The sequence below is a fragment of the Vulpes vulpes genome, chromosome 6 (genome assembly GCF_048418805.1).
Source record: "Vulpes vulpes isolate BD-2025 chromosome 6, VulVul3, whole genome shotgun sequence".
NCBI lineage: Eukaryota > Metazoa > Chordata > Mammalia > Carnivora > Canidae > Vulpes > Vulpes vulpes.
In genome coordinates, this window is record NC_132785.1 from 61,883,118 (window position 1) to 61,902,409 (window position 19,292).

At 36.6% G+C, this 19,292-nt stretch overlaps 1 protein-coding gene across 1 annotated transcript; it reads left to right on the forward strand.

The window, feature by feature from the left end:
* Positions 1–14,004: 14,004 nt before the first annotated feature.
* Positions 14,005–14,964, forward strand: LOC112909614 (olfactory receptor 6F1-like). Its single transcript, XM_025985594.1, has one exon. The coding sequence runs from the start codon at positions 14,005–14,007 to the stop codon at positions 14,962–14,964; it is 960 nt and encodes a 319-aa protein (XP_025841379.1).
* The last annotated feature ends 4,328 nt before the right edge of the window (positions 14,965–19,292 follow it).

Here is a 19,292-nt window from a genome sequence, read left to right on the forward strand (position 1 = left end):
GTTGACATAGTTTTCAGTGCTGAAGATTATATTTTACGTTACTATTATCATTCACACGAATTTATAGTTTATTTATTTTTAGTATTTTATTGGAATTCAATTTACCAAGTTATACCATAACACCCAGTGCATATCCCACCATGCGCCCCCCTTGGTGCCCGTCACACAGTCAACCCAACCCCAACCCACCTCCCTTTCCACCACCCCTTATTCGTTTCCTAGAGTTAGGAGTCTCTCATGTTCTGTCTCCTTTTCAATTTTTCCCACTCATTTTTTCTCCTTTCCCCTTTATTCTCTTCCACTACTTTTTATACTACCAAATTCAATGAGACCATATAATGTTTCTCCTTTTCCCAATACAACCTGTTTTTGGCCACTCTGCACTGAGCAAAATGACGAGAAGGAAAAACTTTACCTCAAAAGAAAGAATCAGAAACAGTCCTCTCTCCCACAGAGTTAGAAAATTTGGATTACAATTCAATGTCAGAAACCCAACTCAGAAGCACTACTATAAAGCTACTGGTGGCTCTAGAAAAAAGCATAAAGGATTCAAGAGACTTCATGACTGCAGAATTTAGATCTAAACAGGCAGAAATTAAAAATAAATTGAATGAGATGCAATCCAAACTACAGGTCATAACGACAAGGGTTAACGAGGTGGAAGAACGAGTGAGTGACATAGAAGACAAGTTGATGGCAAAGAGGGAAACTAGTAAAAGAAGAGACAAACAATTAAAAGATCATAAGTGTAGATTAAGGGAAATAAGTGAGAGCCTGAGGAAGAAAAATCTACGTTTAATTGGAGTTCCCAAGGACGCCGAAAGGGACAGAGGTCCAGAATATGTATTTGAACAAATCATAGCTGAAAACTTTCCTAATATGGGAAGGGAAACAGGCATTCAGATCCAGGAAATAGACAGATCCCCCCCTAAAATCAATAAAAAAAAAACCACTCAACACCTCGACATTTAATAATTAAGCTTGCAAATTCCAAAGATAAAGAAAAAATCCTTAAGGCAGCAAGAGACAAGAAATTCATAACTTATATGGGGGAGTAATATTTGATTAACAGAAGACCTCTCCACAGAGAACTGGCAGGCCAGAAAGGGCTGGCAGGTTATATTCAGGATCCAACATGAGAAGAACATGCAGCCAAGAATACTTTATCCAGCAAGGCTCTCATTCAGAATAGAAGGAGAGATAAAGAGCTTCCAAGATAGGCAGGAACTGAAAGAATATGTTACCACCAAACTAGCTCTGCAAGAAATTTTAAGGGGTACTCTTAAAATTCCTCTTTAAGAAGTCCAAAGGAACAATCCACAAAAACAGGGATTGAATAGGTATCATGATGACATTACTCATATGTTTCAATAGTAACTCTGAACATGAATGGGCTTAATGACCCCCAACAAAAGGTCCAGAGGTTCAGACTGAATAAAAAGGCAGGACCTGTCAATTTTCTGTCTACAAGAGACTCATTTTAGACTGAAGGACACCTACAGCCTGAAAATAAAAGGTTGGAGAACCATTTACCATTCAAATGGTCCTCAATAGAAAGCAGGTGTAGACATCCTTATATCAGATAAACTAAATCTTATCCCAAAGACTGTAGTGAGAGATGAAAAGGGACAATATATCATACTTAAAGGATCTATGCAAGAAGAGGACTTAACAATCATCAAGATATATGCCCCGAATGTGGAAGCTGCCAAATTAATCAATCAATTAATAACCAAATTTAAGACATACTTAGATAATAATACACTTATACTTGGTGACATCACTTAAGGCACTTTCTACACTCAATAGGTCTTCTAAGCACAACATCTCCAAAGAAACAAGAGCTTTAAATGATACACTGGACCAGATGGATTGCACAGGTATCTACAGAACTTTACATCCAAACTCAACTGAGTACACATTCTTCTCAAGTGCACATGGAACTTTCTCCAGAATAGACCACATACTGGGTCACAAATCGGGTCTGAACCGATACCAAAAGATTGGGATTGTCCCCTGCATATTCTCAGACAATAATGCCTTGAAAGTAGAACTACATCACAACAAGAAGTTTGGAAGGACCTCAAACACATGGAGGTTAAGGACCATCCTGCTAAAAAATGAAAGGGTCAACCAGGAAATTAAGGAAGAATTAAAAAGATTCATGGAAACCAATGAGAATGAAGATACAACTGTTCAAAAACTTTGGGATGCAGCAAAAGCAGTCCTAAGGGGGAAATACATCGCAATACAAGCGTCCATTCAAAACTGGAAAGAACTCAAATACAAAAGCTAACCTTACACATAAAGGAGCTAGAGAAAAAACAGCAGATGGACCTTACACCCAGCAGAAGAAGAGAGTTAATTAAAATTCGAGCAGAACTCAACAAAATCGAGACCAGAAGAAGTGTGGAACAGATCAACAGAACCAGGAGTTGGTTCTTTGAAAGAATTAATAAGATAGATAAACCATTAGCCAACCTTATTAAAAAGAAGAGAGAGAAGACTCAAATTAATAAAATCATGAATGAGAAAGGAGAGATCACTATCAACACCAAGGAAATACAAACGATTTTAAAAACATATAATGAACAGCTATACGCCAATAAATTAGGCAATCTAGAAGAAATGGACGCATTCCTGGAAAGCCACAAACTACCAAAACTGAACAGGAAGAAACAGAAAACCTGAACAGGCCAATAACCAGGGAGGAAATTGAAACAGTCATCAAACACCTCCCAAGACACAAGAGTCCAGGGCCTGGGGGCTTCCCAGGGGAATTCTATCAAACGTTTAAAGAAGAAACCATACCTATTCTACTAAAGCTGTTCGGAAAGATAGAAAGAGATGGAGTACTTCCAAATTCGTTCTATGAGGCCAGCATCACCTTAATTCCTAAAAACTAAAAGACAACCTACAGAATGGGAGAAGATATTTGCAAGTGACCTATCAGATAAAGGGCTAGTTTCCAAGATGTATAAAGAACTTATTAAACTCAACAACAAAGAAACACACAATCCATCATGAAATGGGTAAATACATGAACAGAAATTTCACAGAGGAAGACAGTCATGGCCAACAAACACATGAGGAAATGCTCTGCATCACTGGTCATGAGGGAAATACAAATCAAAACCACAATGAGATACCACCTCACACCAGTGAGAATGGGGAACATGAACATGGCAGGAAACAACAAATGTTGGAGAGGATGTGGAGAAAAGGGAACCTTCTTTCCCTGTTGTTGGGAATGTGAACTGGTGCAGCCACTCTGGAAACCTGCGTGGAGGTTCCTCAAAGAGTTAAAAATAGACCTGCCCTATGACCCAGCAATTGCAGTTTTGGGGATTTACCCCAAATATTCAGATTCAATGAAATGCGGGGACACCTGCACACAGATGGTTCTAGCAGCAATGTCCACAATAGCCAAACTGTGGAAGGAGCCTCGGTGAACATTGAAAGATGAATGGATAAAGATGTGGCTTATGTATACAATGGAATATTACTCAGCCTTTGGAAACTACAAATACCCACGATTTTCTTCGACATGGATGGAACTGGTGGGTATTATGCTGAGTGAAATAAGTCAGTTGGGAAGGACAAACATTATACGGTCTCATGCATTTGGGGAATATAAAAAATAGTGAAAGAGATTAAAGGGGAAAGGAGGAAAAATGAGTGGGAAATATCAGAAAGGGAGACAGAACATGAAAGACTCCTAACTCTGGGAAATGAACTAGGGGTGGTGGTAGGGGAGGTGGGCTGGGGGTGGGGATGAATGGGGGATGGGCACTGAGGTGCTCACTGGACAGGATGAGCACTGGGTGTTATTCTTTATGTTAGCAAATTGAACACCAATAAAAATAAATTTATATATATAAAAAAGATCTTTCATCCATTTTGAGTTTATGTTTGTTTATGGTGAAAGAGAATGCTCTAGTTTCATTCTTCTGCATGTGGATGTCCAATTTTCCCAGCACTGTTTATTAAAGAGACTATCTTTGTTCCAGTGGACTGTCTTTCCTGCTAGGTCAAATATTAGTTGACCATAGGTTGAGAGTCCACTTCTGGATTCTCTTTCCTGTTCCTTTGATCTATGTGTCTGTTTTTGTGCCAGTACCACACTGTCTTGATGACCACAGCTTTGTAGTACAACCTGAAATATGGCATTGTGATGCCCCCAGATATGGTTTTCTTTTTTAAAATTCCCCTGGCTATTCGGGGTCTTTTCTGATATCACGGAAATCTTAAAATAATTTGTTCCAACTCTTGAAGAAAGTCCATGGTATTTTGATAGGGATCGCATTAAACATGTAAATTGCCCTGGCTAGCACTGACATTTTCACAATATTAATTTTTCTAATCCATGAGCATGGAATATTTTCCCATCTCTTTGTGTCTTCCTCAATTTCTTTCAGAACTGTTCTGTAGATTTTTTAGTGTATAGATTCTTTACTTCTTTGGTTAGGTTTATTTCTAGGTATCTTATGATTTTGGATACAATGTAAATGGGATTGACTCCTTAATTTCTCTTTCTTCAGTCTGATTTTTGGTGTAGAGAATTGCCACTGATATAGGCATTGATTTTGTATCCTGCCACATTTTCGAATTGCTGTATGAGTTCTAGCAATCTTGGGGTGGAATCTTTTGGGTTTTCTATGTTCAGTATCATGTCATCTGTGAAGAAGGAGATTTTGACTACCTCGGTGCCAGTTTGATTGCCTTTTTTTTCCTTTTGTTGTCTGATTGCTGAGGCTAGGACTTCCAGTACTATGTTGAATAGCAGTGGTGAGAGTGGACATCCCTGTCTTTTTCCTGATCTTTGGGGAAAGGCTCCCAGTGCTTCCCCATTGAGAATGATATTTACTGTGGGCTTTTCGTAGATGGCTTTTAAGATGTTGAGCACTGTTCCCTCTATCCTTACACTCTGAAGACTTTTGATCAGGAATGGATGCTGTATTTTGTCAAATGCTTTCTCTGCATCTAATGAGAGGATCATATGTTTCTTGGTTTTTCTCTTGCTGATTTTATGCATCATATTTATTGTTTTACCAGTGTTGAATTAGCCTTGCCTCCCAGGGTTAAATCCTACTTGGTCTTGGTAAATAATCTTCTTAACGTATTGTTGTATCCTATTGGCTAGTATCTTGTTGAGAATTTTAGCATCCATGTTCCTCAGGGATATTGGTCTATAATTCTCCTTTGTGGTGGGGTCTTTGTCTGGTTTTGGAATTAAGGTGATGTTGGCCTCATAGAATGAGTTTGGAAGTACTCCATCTCTATCTATCTTTCCAAATAGCTTTATTAGAATAGGTGTGTTTTCTTCTTTTAATGTTTGAGAGAATTCCCCTGGGAAGCCACCTGGCCCTGGACTTTTTTGTCTTGGGAGGTTGTTGATGACTACTTCAATTTCCTCCCTGGTTATTGGCTTGTTCTGGTTTTCTATTTCTTCCAATTCCAGTTTGGTAGTTTCTGGCTTTCTAGAAATGCATCCATTTCTTCTAGATTGCCTAATTTATTGGTGTATAGCTGTTCATCATATGTTTTTAAAACGGTGTGTTTTTCCTTGGTGTTGGTAGTGATCCCTCCTTTCTCATTCATGATTTTATTAATTTGAGTATTCTCTCTCTTCTTTTTAATAAGGCTGGCTAATGGCTTATCCATGTTATTAATTCTTTGAAAGTACCAACTCCTGGTTTTGTTGATCTCTTCCACAGTTATTCTGTTCTCTATATCATTGAGTTCTGCTCAAATCTTTATTAACTGTCTACTTCTGCTGGGTGTAGGATCTCTTTGTTTTTGTTTTTTTCTCCAGCTCATGTAGGTGCAATGTTCTCTTTTGTATTTGAGTTCCTTTCCCTGTTCCCTGACGACCCTCCCAGTTACAGGGTGACACAAGGTGGAACAACAAGACTGCAGTGGCTAGCTCCCCAGCCCTGGAGTCAGTTCTCACAGTAACCACCACAGTCTCCCAGGCTTCACTGGGCTGGATGATCCAGGGGAGGAGGGCACTGACCTAAATAGCTCATGATAGGCCAGTGGCATGAGCCTCCTTGCTGTCCTGTGCCCTTCCCACCTCTGCCTGTCCCGGGAGGTGGGGGGAAGGCAGGATCCTGGGCTGTGTCCCCCAGTGCCCTGGGATCTGGGGCCTGTTCTACTGGAATCCCGCTTCCGGGGTGTGCAACTCCCTCCATCCGGAGCCACTGCCTGAGCTACACCCAGGTTCCTGCCAGGCGGGTGCTCCAGCCCTTTACTGCACTTGGCCCAAGGTGTTTGGCGCATTCTCCCCCAGGGTGCCCCTCTTCTCTTAGTGATCCTCAGAACTTGGAGTCTCCACTGCCCTCCTGAGATCCTGTCCCTACGATCCTGTCACCCTGTTCTCTACGAGCACCTGGCCTTCCGTGAAGATTGTTAAAGTTCCTTGCTCTCTGAGACTGGGCTTTTCTGTCCTGGAGGCTTTCCCCGCCCAGCCTTAGCCTGGCTCCTCGCAGGGCCCCTCCCCCACTGGATTTATTTATTTAATTATTTATTTATTTGTTTGTTTGTTTGTTTTTCATCTTCCTACCTTGTTAGAAGCGCGAACTCTTCTCTCTGTAGCGTTCCAGCTATTCTCTCTTTAAATCTCAGGCCGAATTCATTTGTTTTCAGGATGATTTGAAATTTATCTAGGTAAGTTGGTGGAGACAGGTGACTTTGGGACTCTACTTTTCCACCATCTTGCCCTGCTGGATCATGTTTATTCAAACACTGAATTCAAATAATTATATTTACCCCTTTTCTCCTGGATAATAAATAGGGACACAACTAGTTTGTTAGATCACATCTATCTTCACCCAATAGCTTTTAAAGTTTTCCTAGCTCAATGCCTTAGTATAGTAAGTGTGGGCCTTATCTTGGAAATCAAATATGTCCCATAAATGGAAGTTCTCAGGAAATATCTTCCTAAGAAATCTAATAAATCAACAATTATGAACGATTGCTTGTATGGAAAATTTAAGAATAACAATCCCCAAGCATGACTGTTTCTTGTGAATAGCTTTATGAAGGATTTTCCAAATATACAAACAATTAATTAACTAAAATTTCATATAGTTTCTAGAAGCCAACCATGATGTTGACAGAGAGTTAGTATTTTGACAATAATGAATTGTTCCAATTTTCTGCCCAATTATTCTTACCACTATTTTTTATTTAATTCCTCCTGTAGTAGGTAGGCAAAAGTCTGACAAATGCTCTAGGCAGACAAATTAAGTTCAAAATCTCTGATTCTTGATGATTTCTGGGCATTTCAAATAGGATCCTGTACTTTAAAGCCATTTAGGTGGTAGAACACAGGAAAAGTGCATGGAGATGGCTCATCTATGGCTATAAGCCAAATGAGATATCACACTTATTTTAATTTTTGTTTATAATATAATATTGTGTAAATGTATGATATACATAATTTGATGCACTCATATATTGTCATCTAATTGTCATTGCAGTGATAATTAGCACCCCTATTATATTATTATCATTTCTTTTCAGTGGTTGGATTAATTAAATTCTCATCTCAGTAAGTTTGATGATTTGTATATAATATTGTAGCCTATATTTACTATACTCTGTATTAGATCTCTAGGGCTTATTTATTACCTGTATCATGCCTATACCCTTAAATAATATCTGTTATTTCCTCCAACCCTATCCATTATTAACCATCAATTTACTCTCACTCTATGTTTTGCTGGTTGAGATTCCACATATATGACATTATACACTACTTGTTTTTCTCTGTATGATATCTCCACATAAAGTGTACAGGTCCATTCATATTGTTGCAAATAACAGGATGTCCTTTTTATGGCTGAATAATATTTCACTGTATATATACAATATGCAGTAGGTGCAAAGTAATTTTAGATTATGATGTTCTTTAAAAATTTTATTTATTTATTCATGGGAGACACAGAGAGAAGCAGAGACACAGGCAGAGGAAGAAGCAGGCTCTCTAGCCTGATGTAGGACTTGATTCCAGGACACAGGATCTCAACCTGAGCTGAGGGCAGATGCTCAACCACTGAGCCACCCAGGTGTCCCTCTTACAATTTTTATTTCAATTTTCCTAATGACTAATGATTTTGAACACATTTGAATGTATTTATTAATCATATATGTATATCATCAAAGAAATGAATATTTATGTCTTTTGATCACTTCTTGTGTTTTTTAATTTTTTCATGACTTATTTGTATAACTTGGATATAAAAACCTTATCAGACATAATTTACAAGTATTTTTTCAGTTCTATATGTTGTCTTTGCACTTTCCTGACAATGACTTCTCATACACAAAGCTTTTAATTTTGATGTAGTTCAATTTATCATTACTTTCTTTTGCTGCTTGTATATTTGGTGTTATATCTAGCAATCACTGTCAAATATCAAGTCACAAAGTATTATTACCATTTGCTCTTCTAAGAGTTTTATAATAGCAACTCTTATATTTATGTATTTGGTCTGTTTGGATTAATTATTATATATACTGAGGTAGGAGTCCAACTTCATTTTCCTGTATATGGAAGTTCATTTATCCAAATATCATCTGTTAAAGAAATTTCATTTTTCCCATTGAGTGGAAATGGCATTCTTCTCAGAAATCTATTTTCCATAGATGTGTTTATTTCTGATCTGTCATTCTATATCTGTATGTCTACTCTTATGTCAGTCTTATATTGTTTTGAAATCAAGAATATGAGTCCTTCAACATTTTCTTCTTTTTTCAAGAAAGTTTGGCTCTTTAAAGCATCTAAGAATTCTATGTAATAGGGCAGCCCCAGGGGCCCAGTGGTTTAGCACCGCCTTCAGCCCTGGGGTGTGATCCTGGAGTTTCAGGATCGAGTCCCATGTCAGGCTCCCTGCATGGAGACTGCTTCTCCCTTTGCCTGTGTCTCTGCCTCTCTCTCTCTCTCTCTCTCTCTCTCTCTCTCTCATGAATAAATAAATAAAATCTTGAAAAGAAAAAAAAATTCTAGGTAATTGAAAATGAGCTTTCCGTTTCAGAAAAAAAGACATTGACTTTTCAGATTATGTAGTATTGAAATGTTGACTGAATTGTTTGTATATGAAGCACAATATATCTTTTAAATTATTCAGAATTTATTTCTTAATTTTTTTCAGCAATATGATATTGTACTCCATGTACACAACTTACATGCTTTGATTATTTTTTCCTAAGTGTTTAATGATTTTTTGATATTTTGTAAATACAAATGTATTTGGAGAGGTTCATATGAATTCTAGGAACTAGTAAAATAAAATGCACACACCTATAAGAACATTCCTAGCCTTAGTGTATTGACTATCGTGAGCCTCCTTCCACCTTTATTTATTTTTTTAATTTTTTTTTATCCTTCCACCTTTAGCCAGTATTGCATTAATCCTAGGGTTCAGCCTATGGTAAGAAGCTTTACATTTTCTCCAGTCTTTCATGAACATGTCATGCCCTGAACATAAATATGACTTTCTATAGTGTCCTGTACACATGGTTATGTTCAAATGTCCACAATGTCAAATGAATCTTCAAAATTCTTTTCTTCTGAATTTTGGAAGTCAATTCTATGTTGACTAGTTGAATTTTCCTATCCTTGGTATGTTTTTTTTAAGATTTTAATTATTTATCCATGACAGACACAGAGACAGAGGGAGGCAAAGACACAGGCAGAGGCAGAAGCAGGCTCCATGCAGGGAGCCTGAGGTGGGACTTGATCCCAGGTCTCCAGGATCATGCCCTGGGCCGAAGGCAGTGCTAAACCGCTGAGCCACCAGGGCTGCCCTCCTTTTGTGTTTTAATGCTCTTTAGTGTAAAATTTAGGAATAATGTCTGCAAATCTTCCAGTCTATGTTCCAAGTTAGGCAAGCCAGATAAGGACCCTTCATCAGACTTTTAGGTAATTTTCAGACTATAGAAATAGACACATACAAAATAATACGTGAATTGAATCATGACCAACTGAAATATATGCAGGTAATATGAAGATAGTTTAACATTTGAAAACAAAACAACAAAGAAACACATCTATGCCAAGGATTTGTGCATAACAATGCAAAGCAGTTTTTATTCTTTTTAAAAGCAGTTTCATTCTTAACCAAATAGGAATGAAAATAAACAAACAAATCTACAATGAGTAAATGGATGATTAAATTTAGTATATTTATTCAAAGGAATACAACTCAGCACTAAAAAGTGATAGGCTTACAAAGAACACAGCAGTAAGGGGGCACCTGGGTGGCTCAGTCGATTGAGTGTCCAATTCTTGATTTTGACTCAGGCCATGATACTGTGAGTCATGATATCCAGCCCTGTTGGGGCTCCATGTTCAGCAAAGAAGATTCTCTCCCTCTTCCCCTCCTTTCCATTTACTTCCTCTCTCTCAGTTAAATAAATAAATCTTTAAAATAACACACAGCATCATGAATTGAATCTCTAATTTATAATGGTGGATGAAATAAGCCCAACACCAGAAGTATATGCTTTATGACTGTGCATATGTGAACATATAGTAAAGGAAAGCTAAGCCATAGTAGTGAACAGTGATTGCTTGACTCTAAAGGAAGAAATTAACTGAGTGCATTAGGCTTGAGAAAATTTTGAGTGATTAAGAAGACTGTATTTCTTGATTGTGGTTGTAGCTACACATGTATATACATTTGCCAAAATATATTGAACTTTACACTTATAACAGGTGTATTTTATCATATGTCAACTGTAACTCCACAATTTTATTTTTAAAAGATATCTCCTGTTGCCTTTTGGGGAATTATTCTTAGTGAGAACAGGACTAACACCCTGGTGCATTACTTGGCATCCTTACATAATTAGCAATGCTCATGTCCATCTAGATACATGCCATCAGCATCCCATGTCACTGCAGATGAACACCTCTGCATATTTTCAAGTATCCTTTGGTGATTTCCACTTACATAGTGATAAGCATTTGTTTAAAGTTCCATTCTTTAATAAATAAATAAATGTTTGGCTTACTTGGCATTTATGCACAAGATGTGAGTTTTTATTTTATGTATGGCATAACCAGTGTTCATAAAACAATTTACTGAACAAAACATACTTTTCCTTGAATAATTTGAACAAGCTCAAACTCATATTGCAAATTCATTTATTATAAATACACATATATGGATATCATCCATATTTATTTTATTTGATTTTCTAGATTATCATTTTCTTATCTTCCAATACCAAAGTTTGTCATATTTTCATACTTTCTGCACATATTCACTATGCTCCTGTACCTAAAACCTTTGTGAAATGCTTAAACCTTGGAATCTACATAGTGGGTAGCAATGTGTTCTTACACACTTGGTCAGTGCTTTCTTAATTATTTTTTTATAAATGATACCAATCCAGGGTTTTGTTTGTCTTATTAGTTTTGTATTCTGTTAATTTGAAAGTAGATTTTTCAATGCTGATCTTGTATGTATTTTGCAGCTAGGAAATAGTATTTTCTGATCATGCCTCTGGTGGCTGAAATATTAAGAGGTTCAAGTCCATACTCATAAATGAAGGGTGAATACCATGAGCAATAGCAGCTAATGAAGCCACTTAGGAGACTATTCCTTCAGTTTCTTTTTCTTTTTTCTTTTTTAATTCCTTCTGTTTCTAATATTTCTCATAGTTGCTTTGTTCTTCCTTTGGCCCCAAGGGAGAGTACTTTGACCCTCTACAAAGGAGAGTCCTCAGGGAATCTACATGAATGCCCTAAGGTAAAGGCAAATTTCCAAGGCTCAATACTCATAAAATTCTAATACTTCTCACACAGGCAATTTCAGAACGTACTGTTTCCTGCATCCTGGCAATTAGGTATAAGAAAATAGAGGGAAAATACACACACACACACACACACACATACACACAAGGAATTTGGTGTTTATTTGTAGCATAGATGATGTAAAACAGCCAATAAAATAGCAGGGTGGAGATTACTTAGCTTACTTCCCTTGTAACAAATTGAATATAGAGTGCTGTAACATATACCTTGGTGAAAAGAAATATTTAAAGAGCATGTAGCCAATAAAATTCCACTCCTGAAAAATAATCAAACAGAATAAATTCTGTGAGTACATCTGGGGGATATAATCTGCACTGTTTTTCACTTGCCTAGAGAGTAGTGGAGGTATTTAATAAAATACTTTTATAATTTGGGATATTTCTGCAATCTGGGGAAATATTCCTTCTCAGAATTTTATTTGGCATGTAGGATAGGCAACCATGGCCTATAAATTAAAACAACTATAAATAAATTTTAATAATATATGAATTAATTTTTAAATTTAATGAATTTTAAAATATATAGTTTTATAAATAATGTAAATATATTATGCATAAATTTATAGGTATGCAAAGTATAAAATATATAAAATTATAAATTTAAAAATATATATGTTCATGTTCATCTTCATATTTAAATATTATTTTATTTTTATAAATGTGTTAAATGATTTAAAATTGATTTTTTAATCACCCAATTCCCTCCTATGGTTATATATAACTTGTCTAAGCCTTTTTCTAAAATTATTTATTTATTTGTTTGAGAGTAAATATTGCAGGAACAGAGGGGAGGGGCAGAGGGAGAGAGAGAAGCAGAGTCCCTGCTCAGGAGAGCCCAACACAGGGTTGGTTTCAGGATCCTGAAACCATGATCAGAACCAAACGCAGATGCCCAATTAACTAGGCCACACAGGCACCCCATATATAACCCTATTTTTACTAAAGACAGAATTAAATAAGTATGATGTCTTTTAGAAAGAGAAATTTTTTTCTTTGTGATAATTCTTTTTTCATGGCTCTAGTGATATACTTTCCAAATTCTTATTTTTCTTGTTATATTAATACTAGGAGAAAAATTTCCATACAATATTTATCTGATAATAGCAAAAAGAGATACTTCGGTCTCTTGGTCTTACATGTGTTACATAAATGTTAATATTTTTCTAATGAAAAAAATATTTTTCTAATGAAAATAAAAAATCAAACTCAAGAAAAATATTTTAAAAAATTACTCCCAATTTTTTCTCTAATCATTTTCTTATATTATAAATTCTAGGTTATTTTTTTGTGTTTATTTTGGCGGAAACATTTAACATAACTGTAACTATAAATACCATATTGTACGTTTAAAATTAGTAAGTGATTATATTAAATGTTCTTTCACAGTAATGATACTATGGAAACAAACTCTATGTTCATTGAGAATAATGGATTTTTGACTTAAAATTATTTTCTTTACTGTCCCTAACTAATGTAGGAAAATTGGTGAGTGTAATGACTAAAAATAAAAAAAAAATAAGAAAATTAAAGGAATATTTATGAAAAAATTATCTCCATATAGATGTTGACTCCTACTGTCTATTTTCTGGAGATAGAATTTACTCATGTACCCATCTCCAACCTAACCCTAATTGGTGGTGTATAATATGGGTAATAAAGTTAATACTGCAGGCAACCATTTATCTTCATAAGACAACAAGTATGCCTAGGAGCTTCATTATAAGAGCTCCATCCTATCCACTAGCCCCTGATAAAAATGTTATTGATCTTTCTCCATCATCTAATGAATAGTATGTGAAATACTCAGTTATGGAACAATGTTATGTTCTTCCAATAGCCACATTTTATATATTAGCTTGGACTGTGGACTTCAAAACAACTTCCCTATATAGAATCTGTCCCACCACTTAAAGTGATGTAACAGTAACAGAATTATTTCTCAACTCAGTTTCTTTATTAGAGAAGTGGATTATTATATTTATTTTGGAGAATTGTTCTGCAAACCAAATGAGCTAACTCATGGAAAATATTTATAAAGACACCAACTAAGGTTACTGCCAGCCACTAACTTTTTAAATTATTATTAGAAGTCTATTATCATGAAATAAATATTCCATTTTTGCTTATCCACCACACTCTGGGCTTTGCTGGTTTATTCTAGATCAGAGACTATGAGCTATGGATATAACAAACCAAACAAGAGTGACAGAGTTCATTTTTCTTGGGTTTCCTGGTGTTCTACATCTGCGGATCACCTTGTTTGTGATATTTCTTATTGTATATCTGCTCTCCCTCATGGGAAACACCCTCATTATTTTCATTGTTCTCATGGATATCACACTCCAAACGCCCATGTACATTTTCTTAGGAAATTTGTCATTCCTGGAGATCTGGTACACCACAGCCACGGTGCCTAAATTGCTGGACACCTGCCTCTCACAGGTTGTTACCATCTCTGTTTCCAGTTGTATCACCCAGTACTACTTCTTTTTCTCCATGGGAGCTACAGAGTGCATCCTGCTAGCGGTGATGGCCTATGATCGGTACCTGGCCATCTGCAGTCCTCTCCATTATTCACTCCTCATGAGTATTCGTATGTGCCTGCGGTTTTCAGCTGGATCTTGGATTGGGGGCTTCATTGCCCCTCTCCCACCAACCATACTCATTTCTCATCTAAATTTCTGTGGCCCCCAGAAGATTAACCATTTCTTTTGTGACTCAGACCCCATTTTCAAACTCTCTTGCTCAGATACATTTTTGGTGGAGACTTTGGGTTACACATGTACCTCTGTCGTGATTCTAAGTTCTTTCCTTCTCACTATGTCCTCTTATGGCTACATAGTGGTCACAATAATCAAGCTGTCTTCCCAAAAGGCACAAAAAAAAACTTTCTCCACCTGTGCCTCCCACCTAACTGTGGTCTCTATCTATTATGGCACCATTATCTTTGCCTATGTTCACCCTCCAGCGAAACACAACTTCACCATTGGTAAAGTGATCTCAGTGTTTTACTGTGTGGTTACCCCTTTGGTAAACCCTCTCATATATACACTGAGAAACAAAGATGTGAAGACAGCTTTCAGAAAAGTTCTAGCAAGAAAGATATTGCTTTTGACCACAAACATGCAAAGGATTTGAGAGACACTCTAAAATAATCAATTTATAATGGATTCCTAAACCAAATTTCAAAAGGTAAGTATTGAAAATTATATTATAAAATTGATATTACTTAATATGGACATTTTGGGTTGAATTATACCAAAATAGATATAGTATAATTGGTACAATTAAGAGTGTCTTAGTGCAATGCCACAATGATAAACCTAATTCAATCTTTCTGTTTAGCATATTCTGAGCCAGTCACAACTGAAGAAATATTTCCATATCCCAATAATGGTAGTAATCATTCCAATATGAATTCAATGGAATAATTTATATCTAAGTACTCTCTTTATCATTTCATTGATCCCAAAGCTATAACTGGATTTCTTTCTTTTCTTTCATTCTTTTAATTGATTATTTTATTTAACTTTTAGTTTTATTAATTTAATTCATTGAAAAGGCAACTAGAAGCTGAGGTGATTTTGTGTATTTCCTAAAAGAAAAAGTGTGTAACTTAATCCAACTTCAATTTATCCCAACATTTCTTCTCCCTTCCTTTATATTCCCCTTCACTACCATTTATATTCCCCAAATGAATGAGAACATACACTGCTTGTCCTTCTCTGATTGACTTACTTCACTCAGCATAATACCCTCCAGTTCCATCCACGCTGAAGCAAATGGTGGGTATTTGTCGTTTCTAATCGCTGAGTCTCCAACTTCAATTTAAATGTCTACTCCATTCATTTACCATTTAAAAAAATTTTTATTGGAGTTCAATTTTCCAACATTTAGTATAACACTCAGTGCTCATCTGGCCAAGTGCCCACCTCAGTGCCCATCACCCAGTCACCCGAACCCCCAGCCCACCTCCCCTTCCATTACCATTGTTCATTTCCCAGAGTTAGGTGTTCTGTCATCCTCACTGACATTTTCACTCATTTTCTCTCCCTTCCTTTTATTCCCAAATGAATGAGACCATATACTGTTTGTCCTTCTCTGATTGACTTACTTCACTCAGCATAATACCCTCCAGGTCCCTCCACATCAAAGCAAATAGTGGGTATTTGTAATTTCTAATGGCTGAGGAATATTCCATTGTATACATAGACCACTTCTTCTTTATCCATTCATCTTTCGATGGACACTGAGGCTCCTCCACAGTTTGGTTATTGTGGACATTGCTGCTATAAACATAGGGGTGCAGGTGTCCCGGCGTTTCACTGCATCTGTATCTTTGTGGTAAATCCCCAGCAGTGCAATTGCTGGGTCGTAGAGCAGTTCTATTTTTAACTCTTTGAGGAACCTCCACACAGTTTTCCAGAGTGGCTTCACCAGTTCACATTCCCACCAAGAGTGCAAGAGGGTTCCCCTTTCTCCACATCCTCCCCAACATTTGTTGTTTCCAGCCTTGTTAATTTTACCCATTCTCACTGGTGTGAGGCGGTTTCTCATTGCGGTTTTGATTTGTATTTCCCTGATAGCCAGTGATGAGGAGCATTTTCTCATGTGATTGTTGTCCATGTCTGTGTCTTCTTTGGTGAAATTTCTGTTCATGTCTTTTTTTTTTTTCTGTTCATGTCTTTTGCCCATTTCATGATTGGATTGTTTGTTTCTTTGCTGTTGAGTTTAATAAGTTCTTTATAGATCTTGGATACTAGTCCTTTATCTGATAGGTCATTTGCAAATATCTTCTCCCATTCTGTAGGTTGTCTTTGAGTTTTGTTGACTGTTTCTTTTGCTGTGCAAAAGCTTCTTATCCTGTTGAAGTCCCAATAGTTCATTTTTGCTTTTGTTTCTTTTGCCTTCATGGATGTATCTTGCAAGAAGTTGCTGTGGCCAAGTTCAAGAAGGGTGTTGCCTGTGTTCTCCTCTAGGATTTGGATGGAATCTTGTCTCACATTTAGATCTTTCATCCATTTTGAGTTTATCTTTGTGTATGGTGAAAGAGAGTGGTCTAGTTTCATTCTTCTGCATGTGAATGTACAATTTACCCAGCACCATTTATTGAAGAGAGTGTTTTTTTCCAGTGGATAGTCTTTCCTGCTTTGTTGAATATTAGTTGACCATAAAGTTATGGGTTCAATTCTGCAATCTCTATTCTGTGCCATTGATCTATGTGTCTGTTTTTCCATTCATTTACATTTATCATAATGTATTATTTTTATAAATTCTTAAAGCTTATTTTCAGAAACTACAATAACTGTGATTTCACTGGAAAAGAGAAAATTTGGTTACAATAATAAACACTAGATTTCCAGAAGGTAACTCTGATTAAAGCAGATTTTCATGGAGTCTCAGAATCAATGTTGTTGGAGAAATCCTGAGAGAATAAAACAAAATGCAAATGTGAGTCAGTGTACCATTATCCCAAACAAGAAAGTATAAAAATGGAAGTGACAAATATTTTATTTTGATTTGAAGAAGAGAATTTCAAAAAATTGCACAAAATGTAAATGAAACAAGAAATATTTTGTACAGAGGATATACCCACAATTTCTTTGCTAAATCTTGACAATACATTTACAGTAATCTGTGTTTTACCAGATGAGATTATAATGTATGCAAAGGTAACTTTTATAAGCATTTGAGCACTCTCTTCATTTACGAAAGTGAAAATCTTTTCTGTGTGGCTGTAGATTTTCTTGTGTTATAGATTTGCTGCAATAAATGATTCTTTAAAATTTTGAATATTAAGTTTCTAACTATGTGTCCTTTTGAAATATTGTTGTTTTAATTTCCATGTAAAGAATCATTCTGCCTCACTGATTTTTTCTTGTAAACCTATGAAGTTTAAATTAAAACAAAACAAAACTAAACTAAACTAAACTTTATTTAATTACCCTTAAGGAAACACACACACACACACACACACACACACACACATCTCATGTAGTGGTCCCTTATTATTATTATTTTTTAAAGGTTTGACTTATTTATTCATTGGAGACACAGAGAGGCAGAGACACAGGAAGAGGGAGTAGCTAGCTCCCTACAGGGAGCCCAATATGGGGCTCGATCCCAGGACCCTGGGATCAAGCCCTGAACAAAAGGCAGATGTGCAACCACTGAGCCACCTAGGTGCCCCAGTCCCTTATTATTTAAGTCAGAAAGCCTCACACTTTAGAAATTATCTTTTTGTCCCTTAATCCATCATTATTTTTAACTAGTCCATCACCAGTTCTTATTTTTACAATTCTCCATTCATATATCAAATATTTTTATTTCCACATATGCCACACATTTAGCACTACATTTACTCTGGAATATTCTCTTCATGTGTCTCAATCTTTCTTATAAGACTTTTTCCACTATGACTTGCTTATCAAACCAGAAGGGACATTTTACAATGTCAGCTGAAGGGAAAGAAGAGACTGCATCAAAGAAAGTAGTAAGTACATAGACATGATTTAGAGAAGAAATGGATCTTGGATGATGCAGAAGGGAGGGAGCTATGGTCACAGAGAATGGTGAAAGGAGAGAGGATCACACAGGAAACACACAAGGAGAAAGTTTCCCTGAAACTATTGGCTTGGAAAAGGGCAGATTTTCATGAGTTCTTGCAAGCAGTAGGGTTTTAAAGCAGAGTTTTAAGGTCAGGGGGCTTGGATGGGATAGAGCCTGGAAGGCAAAACAGGAGATAGGACAGGAAAACAACCAAGGGCAGAGAGCCTGGGAACAGCAAAGTGAAAAAAGACAAGGCCATGTGTAGGTGGGTGATTGCTCTTTTCAGAGTGTACCCTAAGAGGCAGCATTCACAGAATACCTCTCCATGAACATAGGAGCTGCTTGGTGCCATTACTTTCTCCCAGCACTAAGATGAACACAAAGCCAATGATGGGAAGTAACACATCACCAACATTGGCTGCCTAACTTGTTTCTACCAAGCATCATAACTCTATGCTCTTGCGGAGCTCCTCTCAGTCAATATTGTCATAGTTTCAAAGACATGGGACCCCACCCCTGAAAACCAGTATAAATCGCAGCCTATACCATGTCTCCAGATAAGAGAGTTCTGCAGGGCCTTAATTCTGGAGGAGTTGGTGTCAGGTTTCATTTCACAAACATTCCAGAGCACACCTGGTTAAAACATCACATTCAGTCCATGTACAAAACTATGCCACAGCAGGCAAGAAGAGCCTCTGCAGATCACTGGCTTGAGGAATAAAGCAGCCAGAACACAATAGGCAGAGCACATAGCACATCCTGGAGACAATCCCTGAAGCACCAAACTGTGGACACTACATGAAGTTTTTCTCATGAGGTCATTACATTCAGAGAAGGAAACATAATTGGCTTTTCTAATACAGAAGAAGGCAGCTTTATAGAAAAAATTCTAAGATGTAGGAATTTATCCCAAATTA